Source organism: Osmerus mordax, chromosome 20 (genome assembly GCF_038355195.1).
Source record: "Osmerus mordax isolate fOsmMor3 chromosome 20, fOsmMor3.pri, whole genome shotgun sequence".
NCBI classification, from domain to species: domain Eukaryota; kingdom Metazoa; phylum Chordata; class Actinopteri; order Osmeriformes; family Osmeridae; genus Osmerus; species Osmerus mordax.
In genome coordinates, this window is record NC_090069.1 from 13,048,598 (window position 1) to 13,069,827 (window position 21,230).

A 21,230-nucleotide genomic window follows, 5' to 3' on the forward strand; every position below is an offset into this window, starting at 1 on the left:
ATGTTGTCAGTTCATATTACCCTGTTATTGTATTAATATAGTTCTTTCAAATTTAAATTAAGTTAACTGGTGATTTTAGTTGTTTGTATTCTTCCCCGGGCTAGCTAAATTGCACGTCTGTTGATTCGATAGCGATTGCTGCCTTTGCTCACGTTTGTATTTTAAGTGCATTATTATGCTGAAGTAGTTTTAATTAATAAAGTGGGTTTATTGTTATTATTTGCTACAGAATGCTTAGCCTATCAAGATCAAATGAAGCAGACAGTGTACATGCTTTCGAGTACCTTAATCGATAGGCTACTGACCATTTACAATACGTTGTTACGTCAATTAATAATTGGCAGCATTTATGCCATTTAAAATATACTTTATGAGTGGAAGGTCTTTTTAAGTAGCCTAAAAAGCCTAATTGCTTTAGGGGAAATAGGACAAAAATATGTGCAATATTACATTAGCTATTAGACTATTACATGAACCTGCTCTGAAATATAGGGTTAGAACCTTGCTTCGGCTAAGGAGGATTGGGGGGGGGGGATTTTCTGCAAAGAAAATCCTAGAGGAAACACAGACTTAAACGAGTAAAAGACTTCTTAGAACTTCTTAAGACCATTATTAAGACATTGAGACCAATGAATCAATCACACCAGTTTATGAATGGACTACATGTACGTTATTCATTCAGCAGATACAAACTGATGTACAAATAGGGCATAGTAAGTGCACATTTGCAACAGAATTACAATATTTAGTGCCAAAGAAATAAAGACCTCTACAGGGTCAATATGTGGACAGAGGGACAATAGTTGCTTGCTCACCCGTTTGGCCTGGTTGGTGGTGGCCACAGTCGCCAAGACCTGTTGGACCACCTGGGCTGCAGGAGCTGGGACTGAGGAGCTGTTGGGGTGGGGAAGGTGGGATTGAAAATGCAGTCAGAAACACTATCACTATACCAGTAAGTGAACAAACAGGCAAAATGTTAAATGCATCTTAAGAGTGAACATCACAATTTAATGTGAAACTGTTAAAATCTGGTTGGGTCATATCAGGTTGGATGGAGAATACAAATCAGTAACAGGGATAACAGATACATAGTTAACAGGGATGCATCATTCATTCACCTATAAGTTGATTCACTGGTGTATTTGTGTATGTATGTGTGACACTTGCTAGGCATCAGCTCATAATTCTGACCATGAAAGAGCAGCACATAAGTGTTCTGTGGTACAACTAGGGAAGGATAAGAAAAGAAAGAGAAAGAGAGAGGGGCTGTAGATAGCAAGTGCTGCAGGGGGAAAGGGGTCGTTGGAGAGCATGAGCACAAGCTCTTAAGAGAAAAGGAGAAAGATGCACTCACATTGCTAGCCTCTACTTGGATGGAGGCAGTGACCCGATTCCCTTCCTCCCTCCCTCACTCACTACGCCGGGGTAGTGCTAGGCAAAAGACTCACCTTCAAGCAATGAATTACCTTCCTCTCTGCTCAGCTAGGACTATCAGGATAGGGGACATGGTATTATCTAGACAAGGGTTAGTGTGTGTGTGTAATGTATGTATGTATAAACCTACTGTGTACAAAGATGTGTCAGGTGACTGCTGATGCTAGTGGAGTGTGTGGTTCAGATTGAGGGACTTCGCGGAAGGTTCGCCGGTGAGCTGTGTGGGCTCATCAGCATCTCCTCACGGCCCACGGCATGGCATCAGTATGAAAACCACATCAATACACGCATGTGTGCAGTATGGGGTGTAATCAGTGTTAGCGTAGCTGCACAAAGGGCGTTCACCGCGTACCTGATACGGGTGAATTACGCGTGGGCTACTCTTGCGAGTTCTACAAAGCGCGGAATGAATACTACACCTTAGAGTTTGATAGAAAATCTGGTGTGTGATCTAAGCGATGCCTGAATTGCTCACGCGTCTAGGCGGGCAGGTGTTAGTATGCGAAGCACACATGACACCTGTCTGTGCGCACGCCTAGATATCGGTCAAACTGTAAGACTTACCCTGCGTGTCCACGACAGCGGAGCGGGCGGTGTCGGCTTCCAATTCATTTTCAATGAAACCGGTTGTTGACGCTCGCACGCTTGAAAATGAATTGGAAGCCGACGCGCCGCCCGCTCCGCTGTAGTGGACACGCAGGGTTAGTGTTTATGTGGCGTAAGTGACTTTAGTCTGTAATACATTACATTTAGCTGAATGATTGAAGGGATAGAATTCAAATATTCAAAGGCAATAATCACCGATTAACAACACGAACATGAAAAACATATTCAAGGCGGGCAGGTGTTCGCAGTTGTTTCTGTGCTGCGCTGTGCAAAAGTGTCAGTATGCGAATCACACAACACACAAGAAGGTATCGGCCACAGGCAGGAAAAGGGAGAAAGAGCAAGAGCTGTGTGTCTGAGAAAGAAAGAGAGATAAGTCACCGACGGCTTCAATTAAATATTGATGCGTGCAAGTCAAGCATTTGTCAGGTAGGCCTAGACCAGCTTTTAAAAAATACCACTAACAGGCTCTCTAACAATAGTTATAACATTCTAGATGTATTGTGAACCCTAAATCTGACAGTTCCACTGAGGAGTAAGTTGGACAAGCCCAGACCATACACTGCAGGACAGTTGTGTAGTAATAAGCATGCCAATCAGGTGAGCAGATGCACAGCTGTGCATTAACCACTCTCCCATGTGTTGTAGTCTTACCCAGCTTCATAGACTGTAAATTATTCAAAAGGCTGTCTTTGAACGAACTGCCTTGACTGCATTAGGTTAAAAAGAGAAGTCCACTGGTGCTTGCTGTTCAATAGGTGCATGAACAACAAGCCCACAAACATTCTCAACTAACAACTCCAACTGCTCAAGCACACATGTTCCATTTTCACCTGGTATTTTCACTCTCTATTTTTGGAAGCTACTGAAACACAATCAGTGTTTCCTTAAGGATTTTTTTTTTTGTTGCAGTGGTGGCAGGTCTGTCCAAACAACAACGCCCCCCCCCCCCCCCCCCCCCCCCCCCGCCGAAACAAAGTTCACTATATTTCGGAGCAGGTTAATGTAATAGTCTACTGTCTAATAGCTAATGTAATATTGCACATATTTCCGTCCTATTTCCCCTAAAGCAATAAGGTTAGGCTACTTAAAGACACCCCTTCCACTCATGTTCTAAATGCAGGGCTCAACATTAACATTTTTTGGCACTTGCCGCATCGGGCCAGTGGGTTTGAAACTTACTGGCCCCCCCCTCCAAAAGTTGTAATTGGGTGTGCTTTGCCTTCGGCAAGGGCACAACCTTTGTTCTCTCACATATATATTATTGTTTTTATTTCTTTTTGCCCCCCTAAAACTCAGTCAATATTTGGCCTACATAGACAACGTAGGTGTCAAAAGTTTCGTCTTGGTAGCGATTGAGTTGCTTCTATTGGAATTTACGTTCCGTTGCATGGTTTAGGCTTCAGTTAAGTTTTTGTGGCGAAAAGTGAAGCTAACGGTGGCTAATTTGCTAGCCACAGTCACTGACGTTACTAACGTCACTGCATCACTAACGTCACGAAAACACCCGTGACTACCTGTAGCAGAACATTCGTTTCACATCTGTTAACTTGGGGGATAGCTAGGCTAACTATAGCTTTACTGCAAGGCAGCTGCAGGAACGCCACAAGCAAAGAGGCCAGGGTGATAACTATTTACTCATTTTACTTTGTGATATGACACACAATTGTGATGTGTAATGTACAATATAAGCTGATATAATTAAGGAAGTACATCTACTTTCGGAAACAGTAGTCTACTATTTCACTGAAGCATTAGCATCATGACATTAGCCTCTGTTGCCCGGGCAATACATACTATAGTGGTCTATGATGCATCTGTTTTCAATCTTTAAAATAAACATTCCTCACAAATACATTTTCGTTGTAGGATTTATTATGACATTACATTACAAGTAAACGATTTGTGGGGGAAATTATCATTACCTGTGGTTTCAAACCAGTGTAGCTCACTGCAACGCTGTAGCCTACGCGAGACACTACAAAAACATCCACACAGCTGTAGGAGGTCAAACGGCGACAGAACATGTTCGGCACTCCCCTTACTTAAATCAAAAGTCTATCTAACTGCTAACCTTAACTTCATTGCCACAGCCTAAACTTTGTCAATCTGTTCATGAAAATAATTAATTTCAGCCTAAACCGTACAACGGAACGTTAAATCCAATTCAACCAACGCAATCGCTACCAAGACGAACACAGCAGTAGTCTACTGTACTGTAGTAGTACAATATACCGGGGCAGCTTCTTCACACAGGGATAGCGCACTTTGCATTGTTACTGTTGTTACTTAATGATCGCTACCAGTGAGCTTTTCATGAAAGCGATTTTCCACTAAATAAATGTCAAGCTTATTTACGTTTTTGGGGGCATATTTTCAGTTAGAAGATGGTACTGTTTGAATCGCGATTCAATCTTCTACTGCCGGTAACGCCGTAGAATAATCTTCAAAGGGGGTTCTTTATTCATGAATGAATGCAATGAGTAGGCTAAATGCATGAAAATATCACGAGAAGGGAAAAACTTAAAAGGACGTTTACGTCATAGAGATTAGGTCAATTTTTACACCGGTCTGCCAAATTTATTCGTTTTGATTCAACGATGAGGATGCCTTTTGCAGGGGAAATGAGAAGATCTATTTCATTCTACACTTCACTCGTATTTTCAGTTGTAAATGAGCAGCAAAAAAAAAAGGCTTTTAAATCTATGTAATTTTTATAAATAATAAGTATGCATTTTTATATAAAATATACAGAAATATCAGTTTTAAAAATGTCATTCAAAAACGGACCCCTGTGCAACCGACGCAAGCAAGCACACCCTACAATTTCCCCAGAAATTGTACCCTCTCTAGTTTATCATTGTTACAACAAAACCAAAGACTTATACGTTGTGTTATTCTGTTAACATGTTTAACCATTTATTAAACACATCCTGGATATAAAAAGAACAAAAATTAAATCACATTTCTAGTGATAATAAATTCAAAGGTAATAGTCAGCAAAACAATGAACTTTTAACCTCAAACCTGACGTGCTCTCTTCCCTGCTGACAGCCATCTCTGCACAACTCTGTCTGGCTGAAACTGAAACCTCTGGTCCCTCAATGCTAATATATAAAAGCTTCCATAGCATTTCATCAGTATGATACTAAGTACCCACACCGACACTATTCCAATCAATAATTTGCAGTGGCCCGATTGGGCCAGTGAGTTGCTAGTTTAACTGTCCCGACGTTACTTTTTACTGGCCCCGGGCCATCGTTATTGTCGAGCCCTCAAATGGCATAAATGCTGCCAATTAATAATTGAAGCAACTTATTGTAAATGGTCAGTAGCCTAGCCCAGTGTTTTTCCACTTTTTCGAGCCACAGCACATTTTTTACATTAGAAAAATCTTGTGGCACACCACCGACCAAAATTTAACAAAATAACACTGTAGCCGAATACAGTAGGCTATATATTATTTAGTCATTTAGCAGACGCTCTTATCCAGAGCGACTTACAGTAAGTACAGGGACATTTCCCCCGAGGCAAGTAGGTTGAAGTGCCTTGCCCAAGGACACAACGTCATTTTGCATGGCCGGGAATCGAACTGGCAACCTTCAGATTACTAGCCCGACTCCCTCACCGCTCAGCCACCTGACTCCCTGAATATATAATTGGGTGTGCTCAAGCCTTTGGCGAGCCTTTGGCGAGCACAACCATTCTCTCTCATATATATTTATTTTATGTATTATTTGCCCACCCTAAACACCCCTATTGGTCCCAATTAAGTTGCTTGTATTAGCGTTCCGTTTGACGGTTTAGGCTTAAATTAAGTTTTTGTGGCAATAAGTGCCTTGTGTGGCCAGAGGGAACTTAGTGCAAGCCTACGTCACAACGTCATCACACGTTAGCAACGACGCATAGATACAACGTTCTAAGACAGCGATATCAGCGAGCCCTCAGCATTAGTACCGTAGCTAAAAGTGGCTACTTGGTTTTCTTTGGCGAGCAGTCTCACGAGCCCCTACATGGAGCCGACTAGCTAAATACTTATTTAACACTAGCGTTCATACCTGCATATACCTACAGCCATAGACATATGTCTATGCCTACAGCTGGCAGCTGTGTTCCCTTTAGCTCCTAGATTCAGACCTACAGTATCCCCGGTAAATTGTAGAACTAGTTAACTACTACACTTCTGCTGTGTGTTTGCATTCTTCCTTTTTAAAAACGTCTCGATCACCACGACCTGTCACATGCGTCATTCATTCTCTTGTATCTAAGAAGGAACGAGGCAATTAGCTACCTGCTGCCACCCGGACGAATATTACATTACTCCACCAGTCACTATATTACAGACACTCAACAATGGAATATTATTTGCGTCAGATAATAATTAAGACTAAGTGAAATTGGATAATTTCTCACGGCACACCTGACGATCTCTCACGCCACACTAGTGTCAAAGAACTTATATTGACAAGAAGTGAAAGCCAATAGAACGCTCCATTCTAACACCAGTGCCCAGTAGTAGCGCTACGTTTCCGCCATTTCGGAGTGATAGCGACTCGGCAGTCCACTAGCTTGCTGTCGCTTTTGGCAATATCAGCTGCTTTGTAAAAAAAAACTAAATGATGACAACTCAGAACTAGAGAGGGTACCATTTCTGGGGAAATTGTAGGGTGTGCTTGCTTGCGTCGGTTGCACAGGGGTCCGTTTTTGAATTACATTTTTACAACTGATATTTCTGTATATTTTAAGCATTTTTTTTTGCTGCTCATTTACAATTGAAAATACGAGTGAAGTGTAGAATGAAATAGATGTTTTCTCATTTCCCCTGCAAGAGGCAGCCTCATCGTTGAATCAAAACGAATACATTTGGCAGACCGGTGTAAAAACTAATCTCTATGACTTAAACGTCCTTTTAAGTTTTTCCCTTCTCGTGATATTTTCAGGCATTAGCCTACTCATTGCATTCATTCATTAATAAAGAACCCCCTTTGAAGATTATTCTACGACGTTACCGGCAGTAGCCTACTGTAGAAGATAGAATCGCGATTCAAACAGTACCATCTGCTGAAGGCCGCGTTTGTGCAATGGGCAGGAGGGGCTGCTGCCCCGGGCCCCGGCACGGGAGATAATGATAATAAATAAAATAATAATAATACATATTTTTTTATGCATTTACCCACCCGTAGTGGTGGTAACAAAGCATGCAAGACAATGGCTTCGCATGAAGGTCAAATATTTACTATTGTGTTAACATTTTAAATGCGTTAGAACACGTTCATATCGAAGATGAGTTCTTTCAGAATCAGCTACATATATTAGCAGGTCAACTGACTGATTTCCTTCTCATACATTCCTGTAGCGTCACAGTGCATTTCCCTGTTGAAGCTCAGCTTCCATGGACTTCAATGGGGCTGCTTTTAACAGTTTTTTTTTCAATGCTTCGAAACTATACGGTCATTTGGATGAATGCTGAGATTATGTCCCACCTCGGACGCTCAGCGTCTCTGGGGGTGAATGGAGGAGTGGGCTGGCCTGGACGCTGGGCTTCCGCATGATGATTGGAGGGTCTGTCGAAAGACTGCATCTCCTTTTGATTGACAGTAATTTTGTACTACAAAAAGTCACCGAAGCTATTCAAGCTCAGTCCCATCGCGGATTTTGCAACTGTAGTTGAAAGACTGCAGCAACATATTTCTTGGCATTTGCTTGGCGAAATTGCTAACCAATTTTCATCATACATTTCATACAATTACGCACCACGTTCCTTGTTTCAGTTTAACCAAATTTCCACATTTCCTCCTTGATTAATATTGTTTTGTTAGATCGTTAGTTCATTCATCAGTAGGCTAGGCTAGTGTCGTAGGGGTGAACTAGCCAGTGAACTAGCAAAATAAATCATTTTTAGGATGTAGGCCGAAAATGAGCTTCCCCTCTTTGAAAGACCAGCAGCCGCCACTGATTTCAATGTATCACATACTGATATTTTTGTCTGTCATAATTTATTTACCAATCCCTCTCTAATATATATTGATAAAAATCATAGTAATAACAATATATATATATATTTAAAAATATTTTGCGTGGGGGGGGGGGGGGCCTCGGAGAGGCTTCTGCCCCGGGCCCCAGATGACCTTAACTTGGCCCTGCATCTGCTAACTGAAAATTTCTCATTCATAAAAAGCTCACTGGTAGCGATCATTGTCAGTAACAACGCAAAATGTGATATAGCCCTGTGTGGAGAAGCTGCCCCAGTAAATTGTACTACTACGGTACAGTACTAGACTACTGCTGTGTTCGTCTTTGTAGTGATTGCGTTGGTTGAATTGGATTTAACGTTCCGTTGTACGGTTTAGGCTGAAATTAATTATTTTCATGAACAGATTGACAACGTTTAGGCTGTGGCAATGAAGTTCAGGTTAGTAGTTAGATAGACTTTTGATTTAAGTAAGGGGAGTGCCGAACATGTTCTGTCGCCGTTTGACTTCCTAAACAGCTGTGTAGATGTTTTTGTAGTGTCTCGCGTAGGCTACAGCGTTGCAGTGAGCTACACTGGTTTGAAACCACAGGTAATGATAATTTCACCCACAAATCGTTTACTTGTAATCTAATGTCATAAATCCTACAACGAAAATGTATTTGTGAGGAATGTTTATTTTAACGATTGAAAACAGATGCATCATAGACCACTGTAGTATGTGTTGCCCGGGCAACAGAGGCTAATGTCATGATGCTAATACTTCAGTGAAATAGTAGACTACTGTTTCCGAAAGTAGATGTACTTCATTAATAATATCAGCTTATATTGTACATTACACATCACAATCGTGTGTCATATCCCAAAGTAAAATTAGTAAATAGTTATCACCCTGGCCTCTTTGCTTGTGGCCAGGGCTCGAAATTGGCACCCGCCAGGCGCCAATGGCGTGTAGATTTTTGGGCTGGCGACAAAATTGTGTCCGATGCACCGCCATTTGGCGAGTGAAATTGCGGAGTACAGCTCCTGACTACCGCGCCCGTCATGGTAAAAAAAAAGAGCTTGCAACGCCAACACGAACAGTTGTGCGCGCATCTAGGTGGCAGAAAACCGGGAAGATAACCTTTATAAAAGCTAAAGAATGATACGGATAATAAAAATAGTTAGATTTAAAAAGACAAAAAAGGTTGAGGATGGTAGCATTTAAGAGAGAAAGCAATTCCCCATTGATCTGTCATCAGAATTTTGATTTGGGTCACGACTTTCAAGACTTGGGAAGTCTTGAAATTTGAGTGAGTGCGTCGCCAGATAGACCGCATAGTCTTACCAGGCGGCAGCCATGTCTCTTTCTTGGTCGCGTCATGTCACAAAGTTCATAATTTTACAGTTCGGTCAATTGTACAACAAAATTTTTACACAAAAAAAGTCAAGCAGGGCATTTCAACAGATATGGGAATTCTGCTTTTAGCCAGCTAGTCCGATGCGAAGAACAAACCTCATGGACAAGGACAACCCATCTCACATTGAGCAAGAGGAGTAGGCTAGTAAGCCCCTGGAACCCCCTGAATTAATAAATTATAAAAAAAAAAAAAGTTAAATTGGTTGATTTTGTTTAATACATTCTGAGAGTGATTTACAATGATATTAAAATCATAGGTAAAGGTTGTTTATGTCAAAGAGTACATCTGAAATGCCAGGTTTAATTTTGTCCGGTAAAAAATATTATTGGCTGGTAATATTTTTCATCTACCAGCCATTTTGGCTGGTAAGCCAAAAAGTTAATTTTGAGCCCTGCTTGTGGCGTTTCTGCAGCTGCCTTGCAGTAAAGCAGTTAGCTTAGCTATCTCCCAGAAGTTAACTAGCTGCTGAACTAAAGTTCTGCTAGAGGTAGTCACGCAAGTTTTCGTGACGTTAGTGACGTTAGTAGCGTCAGTGACTGTGGCTAGCAAGTTAGCCACCGTTAGCTTCACTTTTCGCCACTACAACGTAATTTCTACTTAAACCGTGCAACAGAACTTAAATCCCAATAGAAGCAACTCAATCGCTACCGAGATGAAACTTTTGACACCTAGGTTGTCTATGTAGGTAAATATTGACTAAGTTTTAGGGGGGCAAAAAGAATAATAATATATATGTGAGAGAACAAAGGTTGTGCCCTTGCCGAAGGCAAAGCACACCCAATAACGTAATCACTAGACTAGTGAGCATCAAATCCCCTTTAACAGTTTATTTCACAGACTTACAGACAAGTCTTCCACTTTTTTTCCACAAAAAAAGTTTGGTTTTAAATTCTTTAAAGCGCATTTTCTATTGCGCTGATTTTGGGTGTCCAAGACAGGGGTGGATTCTGATCTGTATCAAGAGTCTAGCCATGTACAGGACTCGACATTAAGGCTTGTCCGGGACAAGTGGATTTTTTGGTAGGGCAAGTCTGGAAGAGAAATGAAGCTTGCCCCACTTTATGTGCCACTCATTACGTCTATTTTACCTATTTTATTTGACCGAATTTGCAAAACACAAAAGGGGCGTCGTCCCAAGATCTCTACAGACCGTGCAGCTAATTTAATTTAACACTTCAACGGGGGCTTATTACTTGAAAGAGGAATTATTTACTGCGTCTTCTCAGTTACACTATCAGGGGATAGTGTGACTTGCTAAAGTAGGCAAATGGCTAGTACATAACATTTCATAATAATTTCAGTCAATCAAGCAGCGCTGCAAGACCCTGTGAAATGTAGAGCTAACTAACTTACGTTAGCTAGCATCGACATTGGCTAACTCAACTTCAGTAGGCTATCCTCAGTATTTGCAAGCTAGCTAAACTCATATCTAAAATAATTTGTAGACATAACAATGGAGTTAACTTTTTATTTTTTCTAAAGGGATCAAGGGATCCTATAAAGCAAATTCCATGATTTGCTTCTCAGTACATTATATACGTGTGAAATTAGTTTCTGACAGCATGTGCAAAGCGCGAAAACTTTGTCGCACTGAAATGTGGAGTTAGACCGTAGAACAGTTTCTCTTCCGTTTTCAGATCAGGTTTTAATGGGCGGAGCCAAAAAGTTACATATCTACGTCATTTTGACCCATCTATGTCAGATCACTGAATGGCTCCTCCTGCTGTAGCCTACTGTTATTGTAGCCTACATCAGCTAGCTAGCTAGCTTCAGGATGTTTCCCTCCACCCGCAACTGCATCTTCCCTGGATGCAAGAAGTTCAGCTGCGCTGCAACGCTATTTAATTTCCCTATTGATGAGGAAAGGAAAAATAGGTGGATTGATTTTGTGAAGAGCCACGCTAATGGAAAGCTTCGGATAAACTCCAACTCTGCAGTGACCATTTCACGGCGGACAATTTTAACATGGACCAGAGACAGACGGGGTTCAGGGACACACGGCTTCTCTTGCAGCGAGGAGCCTTACCGAGCATTGCCCTCCTCCGGTCGCACTTGGACCATCCACCGCCGCCAGCAGTTCATCACTCAGTTCTGTGTGCTTGTTATAATTATACTAGATAACTTTTCCAGAGGTATCTCTGCTATGAGTTAGTGCAAACCACTAACTTTATATTAGGCTACTCGGTTTAGAATGATGGTATTTTGGTGAAATGGTAGCTAATGTGCTAGAAGTAGTTGGAGAGCTCGCTGTCTCTGGTGTCCATTTTTACTGTTACAGCTCAGGGGAACATTCAATTTATATGCATCTGTCTGTTTCACTCATTGAACAAATAAATTCAAATTCTATACTGTTTTGTTCGGCTTGACGCAGCGCCCATTATCTGGGTCGTAGGTAGGCAGCGAGGGGCGGAGCTTCAGCTCCTTCAGGTGACACGCCCCCCCAGTCTGAACCAGAGAAGAGTGCTGATTTTCTCATGATTTCAAAGCCTAATTGGGTGTGCTCAAGCCTTCGGCGAGAGAACAAAGGTTGTGCTCTCGCCGAAGGCTTGAGCACATATATATTTATTATTATTTATTTTTGCCCCCCTAAGCCTCAGTCAATATTTGGACAACATAGACAACCTAGGTGTCAAAAGTTTCGTCTTGGTAGCGATTGAGTTGCTCGTATTTTTATTTACACTCCGTTGCACAGTTTAGGAGGTTACAACGTTTTTGTGGCAAAACGTGTCTTCTGTCAACGAAGGGTACCAGTGCTAGCCTACGTCACTACGTCAGCACACGTTAGCAACGACGCATGGATACAACGTGATAGATGTTCTAGCACGCAAATTGGAGCTTGGATTATGAGTGAAAAATGCCAACCACCAAAATTACCAACCATTGGGTTTTGTTGAAAAGCAATTTCGAGTGGAACTGCCATCTTGGATTTTTTATTTAGGTCGTGAAAGTCTTTGTAATTTGAGCGAGTGCGCGTCGCCTAGTGAGACTGCCTAGGCGGCAGCCATGCCAGAGTCATTGTAGTTTAGTATTTTCTTAATTTTATAGTTCGGTCAATTCTACACCAAAAAACAGAAGGAGGGCAATGTTATGACGATATGACTATTGTGAAGACAGCCAGGTGGTGAGATTTTAATGTAGGTTGCTGTAAAAACTTTGGTTTGCTACGTGCGAAGATAGCCAGCAGGTCAGCATATTTTAGTGATTTGTGTAAAACTTGGATTTTGAGTGACACCGCGGCTTGTTTTGACATTAGCCTCAGTCAGACTCGGCTCGCCCACTGGCAATGTGTCGTACTGTCTTCAAAGCCACAGCTAAACTTTATGTCAAAAGAAACGTTCTCATTTCCGGGGCTTCCAAACAATCAGTGAAATGTGGAACAACAGCAGCTACCTTGCCTCTAGCAAACTTATTTTGAATTAGCCATTTCCCCCTACATTAATGTCAAACTTATTTACGTTTTGGGGGGCATATTTTCAGTTAGCAGAAGGTACTGTTTGAATCGCGATTCCACACTGCCAGTGACAACGTTGTTACAGTAGCTTGTTTCAAAGGGGGTTCGCAGCTGTTTCAAAGGGTGTTCTTAATGAAATATGCAATATGAGTAGGCTAAATGCTTGAAAATATCACGAGAAGGGAAAACGGACCCACCTGCAACCGACGCAAGCAAGCACACCCTACAATTTCCCCAGAAATTGTACCCTCTCTAGTTTAACATACTTGTCTGTTTTTTTCATTTGAATTTGGATGGGTAGTTAATAACACATTGTTCTGTGGTGTGGTGAACTTAAAACTCGATTTCAATTCCACTTTACTGGATCTTTAAAAGGTGTACTTGCACTTATAGCAGTTCATGTTGTTTAATTGTAACTTGTTTAACTACATGCTCTTATGGTTCTTCCCTTTGGCACTTACTTTGGTTGTTCACAATGTGTGCTTCATGTTTTGGCTACTCACAATGTTTTGTGGCTATCTCGTTGTTATGATCAGTGACCTATGCACTTTGTAAAGCTCTCTCTTGGAAGTCGCTTTGGATAAAAGCGTCTGCTAAATGAATAAATGTGTATACTTTACAGTTGAACATTAGCTGATATTTAACTACGTACATTTAACCGATACAAATGCTGCTAATGCTTGCTAGGTACTACACAGCTGCCGACGCTAGCTAGCAACGTCAACACAAAAAATATATATAAAATGATCTGTTACCTATAACTAGCTAGTATGTTGCTAGCTAACCATCTGTGCTGTTGTCCAGTAACTCCAGTTGGAATTTTCACTCCATAATGGCGACGCGCTACCGAAGCGTCCCCTAGTGACTTACCAAAAGAGCATCAGTGGGCAGTGGTTGAAAATCACTGGCCTAGCCCAAAGCCATATAAAAAGAGAGTTGCGACACGCTTTGGTCTCGCCGACAAGTGATCGCGTGGTTCAAGTAGCTTGCTGTAATAAAATAAAAAAAACACTGCTGTCAACCTGTTTGAATGGTTTTCGAATAGCCTGGCTAACAGAAGTCTCTTTCTCAGGCAAATGATGACTGAAACAAGCTCGGTTAAAGAAATTATAAATGTTTAATTCTGGCTATTTTCAGCAGGCTCGTATCTACAAAATCCCTGAAGTTTTTGGTGTAGAATGGAGTGAAATACAACATTGTGAACACACTCACTGCCAGTGAGTGACCCGAGTCTGACTGAAGCCAACGTCAAAACTGTGTAACGGGGGACCAAGACATGGCCGCCTATAAGACTATGCGGGCGACGCATTCTCACTCAAATTTCAAGACGTTTGTGACCCAAATAAAAATTCGGATGCGACAGAACAATGGGTAATCGCTTTCTCTCTTAAAGGCTGTCCTCCACAACCTTTTTGGTGCAGAATTCACCGAGATGTAATTTCGGTGAAAAATCTATTTCACCAAAACACAGAGGAAAAAAGCTAGCTAGCTACTTTAAAGGGGTGATTGATTGCAAAACCGATTTTACCTTGTCATGGTTGAAAAATGGCAGTTGGGTGTGTAAAATAGACATACAGTGAACCTCAAAGTCCATTGAAACCTCTTTCCTATCAAAATTTCACTTTTTGAAACTGCAACTTGCAAACGCTATCTTTTGAAACAGTGCAAGTTGTGACGTCACAACTTGCACTGTTTCAAAAGAACCTTCTTTCAAAAGAAGGAAGGTTCACTGTATGTCCATCAACTTTGTCACGGCCCAAAATTTACATTTACCCGCCCTCTGGTTTTCTGGTCCAGGAACATAAACGGAGGTCGCGTAGATCTCCAACACTTTTTTAGCTAGCAGCGCTGCTTTGTACATCCACAGGAATTACAAATAAGAAAGTTATTAAGTTAAGATATTGAAAATGGAGCGCCGTAAATGCAGTGTTCCAGGCTGTACCGGGAATCCTGACACTTTTCACCATCTTCCCAAAGAACAAGACACTACACAGGCATGGCTGATTATCTAGGGGAATATCCCTATTAAGTACAACGCTTAAGTATTAATTTGCTCGGACCATGTCACCGAGGACAGTTTTGAAAACCTGGGACAATGTAAAGCAGGATTTGCTATGAAGCTGTTGCTGAAAAGAGGTGCTGTTTCGACCTTAGGTTCATCACAACCGCAAGCTGTATGATGTTGTCGCTAACAGTTATTAGCAATGCAAACGTATCCTGCCTGTATCTAGCATTGGTAGAATGTGTGATGATTTAGTTTATTGGCAATGGGGCTAACGTTATTTCTTTTTTCCTGACTGTGTTTCATTCAAATAAATAACCTGTGTTGTCATGTAAATCTACAATTCAAGATGCATGTTTGTCCAGATCTATTTTTCAGCAAGATAGCTAGAGCTAACTGAAGTCGAGTTGAATCACGATAGTTTGTTTGCTAAGCTGTACCTAGTGCTTACGTTACCCACCTGAGTCGATCCTGTTTGCTTGCACAGGGATCTTCTACGCTAGAGCTAGATAGCAAAAACACCTAGACTTGTACCTGTACTTACTGTAAATTGCTCTGGATAAGAGCGTCTGCTAAATGACTAAATGTAAATGTAGACTGTAGGCATCTGGTGCATGTAAACTAGTTTAGTTTGCTAATGCAAGAGCATAGGTAGAATGTGTGATGATTTAGTTTATTGGCAATGGGTCTAACGCATTATTTCATGTTCCTGACTGTTTCATTTGAATAAATAACCCGTACATGTAAATCTACAATTCACGATGCATGTGTCCAGATCTTTGGAAGGTTATTTTTTATCTAGCTAACTGAAGCTCAGTTGAATCACTATATAGTTTGGTTGCTAAGCTGTAACGTTCTACATTTACATTGTCATTTAGCAGACGCTCTTATCCAGAGGGACGTACAGTAAGTACAGGGACATTCCCCCTGAAGCAAGTAGGGTTAAGTGCCTTGCTCAAGGACACAACGTCATTTGGCACGGCTGGGAATCGAACTGGCAACCTTCAGATTACTAGCCCGACTCCCTCACCGTTCAGCCATCTGACTCCCATAGCTATCTGACTCCCGTTCTACCCACGTAAGTCCATCCAGTTTTCTGAAACAACTAACGTAATCATTTCAAATGATATCTAGTGAATCTGTTGAAAACAGTATTGTGTAGACACAATAGATTTATTTGTACGTTTTTATTTCAAGTCTCCACCTTCATGTTTCAGTGAGTGTTGGCCGTGTTGCGTCTTTGCTGCGCAGCTTCACTCGTTGTAGACCAACCAATCAGCGTGCAGCTCATCTATATATTCATGAACATACCATAAAAGGAGAAAATCTAGCGTTTTTTCCCCGAGACAAATTCACTGGAAGCATCAGGGGACATAGAACGGCACCCGGGCCATTTTAAGCCCAACCAATGTTACATACCCTATTCGGAGACTTTAAGGAACAGTGTGAAATACCCCAAAAACCCAGTCAATCACCCCTTTAAATATTCAGGTTTGAGGTTTATTGACATTTTGGATTGACCGAGAGCACTGTAGTTGTTAAATAATAAAATTAATCCTCAAAAATACAACTTGCCTAATAATTGTGCACACAGTGTAGACTGTCCTCTGACTATGTTTTTAGTTATTTGTAATAAATCCGAATTTTGCCAAAGTTGTACCTGATGTCAGTAGCACTCTATTTTTGGTGGCATGGTTGCTGGTTCTGAACTTTACACAATATCTTTTTATTTTAAAAATTAAGCCATGAAACACATTTTGACCAGTTCTTCTTCTAAAAGGGTTAACGTTTGCGGGCTCTAAAAATGATTGTGTGCTCATGTGCCCCGTACTGGCTTGGTGGTGAAGTACATACACAACTATGCTGCAATCACGATATGCGCCTAGCAGTAGCATAGGCCTAATGCGTTCTTTTGGAAAACATGTTTCTTTTAGGCTGTTTATTAACATAAATATGTCTCGATATATTGAAGGAAGAAGTGCTTTATTTGTGATTTAAATAATGGTGCTGATGATTTTTAGAGACCCCCACAGGTGTATTGTTTTACTGCTTTCATGGGAGCTCATCCTCTCTCTATGGGATCTTATTTTTAGTGTGACACAATGCGCTTACGTCACCCACAAAGCGGAAGGAGACACAAGGAGTTAGCAGTGTTTTGATTTGAGGGCGAAGGGCGCAGGTCACATTGACATAAATACACCCCTTTCAGCCATTTTGTATTGCATTTCTTATTCCATTTCACCCTATATAAATACACATCTGCCTGCACACTATCCTCATCCATGCTGTTTCCCTCTCTCCCAGCGCCAAGGCAGAAATAGGGCGGCCGCATGAGGTTTAGAAGCAGCCCAAAAACATGACTCCCACAATCGACACATTTTAAACCGCGACATGGTTTTCAAACTTTCCCGAAGATGGCTTGAAAACTGTGGATAGTGAAACTCTTCTTGAGTTGATCTCTTTCCAGAATCTCTGTCAATGCACAATTAAGAATAGTCATGTGGGCAACTGGACTAGGCCAGAGCTCATGTTCAGCTGCTTGCGAGAATAGCTTGTGATAGTACAGTAGCCGACTCTTTGGTCCCATTAAACTACACAACATGCACAATCAGGGTGACCAACAAGATTATATTAACTAACAAACATTAACATAACAAACATCTAACTGAACGAACACAACAACTGAGCCCTCGCACGGCTGTTGTAACCAAACTATTTTCCATAAGTGTTTGCGTTTTTTGACATGCCGCACTGCATGCTGAGTACCCAAGGGTGCTGACACTTATTATCTAGCTGTGCTGGGACTGTGTGATATGACGAGATGCTAGTGACGCGCTACGGTCTCCGAGTCTCCTGCATGAACCAGTTCTGGCCGATTAGCAAGCTATTTCTACTAATGTTTTGTTAGCGATTGAATGGCAATGCAAGCTAGCTAAAAACAATGTTAGTTAGCTTGGCTAAACTGGTTTTCATAGCAATAGAAATCAACAAATCAGATCAAACAAACTTTATTCAGAAAGGGGGGGGGGGTGTCGGAAACATTAAAAGTGTAGGGTACACTAAAAGTGAAATGGAACGCGTCTTTCTGCCTTGAATCTGCGTGCGCATCCTCATTGCTTGTAAACACAAGACCCCATCTATACGCTAAAAAGCGTCTGCTAAATGAATAAATGTAAATGTCAATGTAAAGATAACATCCAAGCTAAACATTTCGCCAAATCTGACTGCAGCTTTGTATACCATATGTACGAGGGATGGGCGTGGTTAATATTTGGATATCCTAAAGTAAGTTAGTATTCTAATACTTTTTTCGAATACTTATAAGCGCAATTAATAAAAAAGGTTTTTTCATTAAAAATGTAAATACGCTTTCCATGTGTAGTGAATTATAATAATTGTGACGTTAGAAATGATGAAAACAATCAAAAAAAGGTAGGCTACGTGACCCTGCGTTCTGCTACGAGTCTCCTTTCATTTCATTTGGCGCTTCAAGAAGCTTAGTGTCCTGGCTAAGCAGTACCTCGTAGCAACCTCAGATTACCCATTAGACCACCATTACATTTTTCCTCTCGCGCACCCCCTAGAGGCAGCTTGCGCACACTTTGGGAATCCCTGGTCTCGAACATCCCCTAGTTGCAAATCAAATCAAGAGCCTTTTCATAAGGCCCAGTGGCGGAATCATGCTGTGAGGCCGTCAAATGTCAGCACTCATGGAATGCCTCTTATCCGATATGATTTCCATAGCTATTGTGGTCTCAAACTAGCATAACTACATATGTGGCCTACACATACATACCGTAAGTTAATTGGAGTCATGGTTTAAGAAGATATTTGTACGTTTTTCAAAATGTTCACCATACATGGCGGACTGTATGGGCCACCACTGTATGTTTCCCCATGATAAATAAGGCATGTAAAGTTTCCAACATTTTAAACTCATGGAGTGGAAATGAGAATTTTAGAACAAATTTTTAGACCATCAGTCAAAATTATATTTGATTTATTGACACAAAGATATTGAGGCAATGTGGACATTTACATAAATACACCCGTTTCAGTCATGTTGTATTGCATGTATTCCAATTTTCAGGCATTTTGGAGAAATGGGGCACAGGGGAAATCACAGACTTTGGGCATGGCTTATAGCGCCACCTATGTAGATATGCACCTTTCTTCATTGCAATCACATGCTCCTTTAAAGACTTTCACAAACGCGTCGAGAGAGAGACATTTAAGGAGGTTTAGCCTATTCTCATGAATGTATTGGCTTAAAGCACTCAGAATTTTTTTTTGTTAAACTATGCATTCATGGACTCTTGTTCCAAGTGCGTTTTTGCCTTCTAATTGCAACACAGCGTCCCAAGAAGAAGCGTAAGGGCTTATGTTATGCCTGAGCTGTACATTTTGAAACTTTTAGTTCTGAAAGTCAAGTTGCACGACTTAAACTTCTGAAACTATTTACTACTACTACTTATTTCGGTTTATTATTGTAATTTACCTCATGAACTCATTGGTAAAAAGTTTTGAAATTTGGCATATTGATACAACATGCCACAACTACCGCCCAAACACAGACTGGCCCACATCAGACCATAGGGGGCGCCACAGGCCACACCCAAATTTCCACTTTTCAGAGTGATGGCATTTACACCCCATTGCTCCAATTCTTCTGAAACTTGGTGTACATGCCTCATTTTTCATGAGGAACAAAAAAGCCTCAAGGACCCATAAGGTCCGCCATGATGGATTTTCCTGTACAGTGATAATTTGGGAAAACCTTCAGTATTGATCTCCTCTTACAAAAAAGATCAAATTGACCTGAAATGTTGTACAGATATGTATCATTGACGTATTTACAAACATTATTTAAGACAGTTGAATCAAATACAAAATGGCTGAAAGGGGTGTATTTATGTAAATGTCCACATTGCCTCAATATGTTTCTGTCACTAAATCAAATGTCATTTTGAAAGATGGTTTTTCAAACCTAATAGGCTTTAAGGTGACACCCCCCTGAAGTACCCTGCAAAGTTTCACCTTGATATGTGAAAATATGACAAATATGTTTGAGCTTGGACCAAATCTGAAAATGCTTGCCATTGGAGAAACATCTTATTTTATTATTCAGTTACTGAACATGGCAAAACCAAGATTTGGGAATGGCTCAATTGGATGAGATGTTGTGCTGGTAAACGAAGGGTTGTAGGTTCAAATCCAGTGAAATACCTTTATTTTTTTTGACAGAACGGTTTCTGGTCTTCCGATCAATCCTCCGGTTGTAAAACATAGCAATGAGTATTTATTTGAGCCCATTACAACACTCCGACCATCTGTTTAGCGAGTGTGTAAACCACTGCAAAACAAGCCAGGTTCACCCCAGTAGTACTTGTAGGCTACGCATGGTAGTGTCAGATTCACAACCGAGTTAGCTTTAATGAAGTACAGTTAGGTCCATAAGTATTTGGACATTGACACAATTTTCATCATTTTGGGTCTGTATACCACCACAATGGATTTGAAATGAAACAATCAAGATGTGCTTTAAGTGCAGACTTTCAGCTTTAATTTCAGGGTATTTACATCAAAATCAGGTGAACGGTGTAGGAATTACAATACATTTTATATGTGGGCCCCCCCCTTTTTAAGGGACCAAAGGTAATTGGACAATTGGCTGCTCAGCTGTTCCATGGCCAGGTGTATGTTATTCCCTCATAAAGGGAGTTCGTTATTTCATTGACAAGGGAGCAGATAAAAGGTCTAGAGTTAATTTCAAGTATGGTATTTGTGTTTGGAATCTGTTGCTGTCAACTCTCAATATGAAGTCCAAAGAGCTGTCACCATCAGTGAAGCAAGCCATCGTTAGGCTGAAAAATCAAAACAAACCTATCAGAGAGATAGCAAAAACATTAGGTGTGGCCAAATCAACTGTTTGGTACATTCTTAAAAAGAAAGAACGCACTGGTGAGCTCAGCAACACCAAAAGACCCGGAAGACCACGGAAAACAACTGTGGTGGATGACAGAAGAATTCTTTCCCTGGTGAGGAAAAACCCCTTCACAACAGTTGGCCAGATCAAGAACACTCTCCAGGAGGTAGGCGTATCTGTGTCAAAGTCAACAATTAAGAGAAGACTTCACCAGAGTAAATACAGAGGGTTCACCACAAGATGTAAACCATTGGTGAGTCTCAAAAACAGGAAGACCAGATTAGAGTTTGCCAAAAAACATCTAAAAGAGCCTGTACAGTTCTGGAACAACATCCTATGGACAGATGAGACCAAGATCAACAAGGGAAGGAACTGCTCATGATCCAAAGCATACCACCTCATCAGTGAAGCATGGTGGAGGTAGTGTTATGGCGTGGGCA

At 41.1% G+C, this 21,230-nt stretch overlaps 1 protein-coding gene across 2 annotated transcripts in view; it reads right to left on the reverse strand.

Moving 5' to 3' along the window:
* Window positions 1–21,230, reverse strand: part of nup214 (nucleoporin 214) — a 146,038-nt gene that overhangs the window by 63,294 nt on the left and 61,514 nt on the right. For both annotated transcript variants that reach the window (XM_067258008.1, XM_067258007.1), the window contains exon 25: window positions 816–894. In XM_067258008.1, the coding sequence (XP_067114109.1) occupies window positions 816–894 (79 nt within the window). The remainder of the gene's footprint in view (window positions 1–815; window positions 895–21,230) is intronic.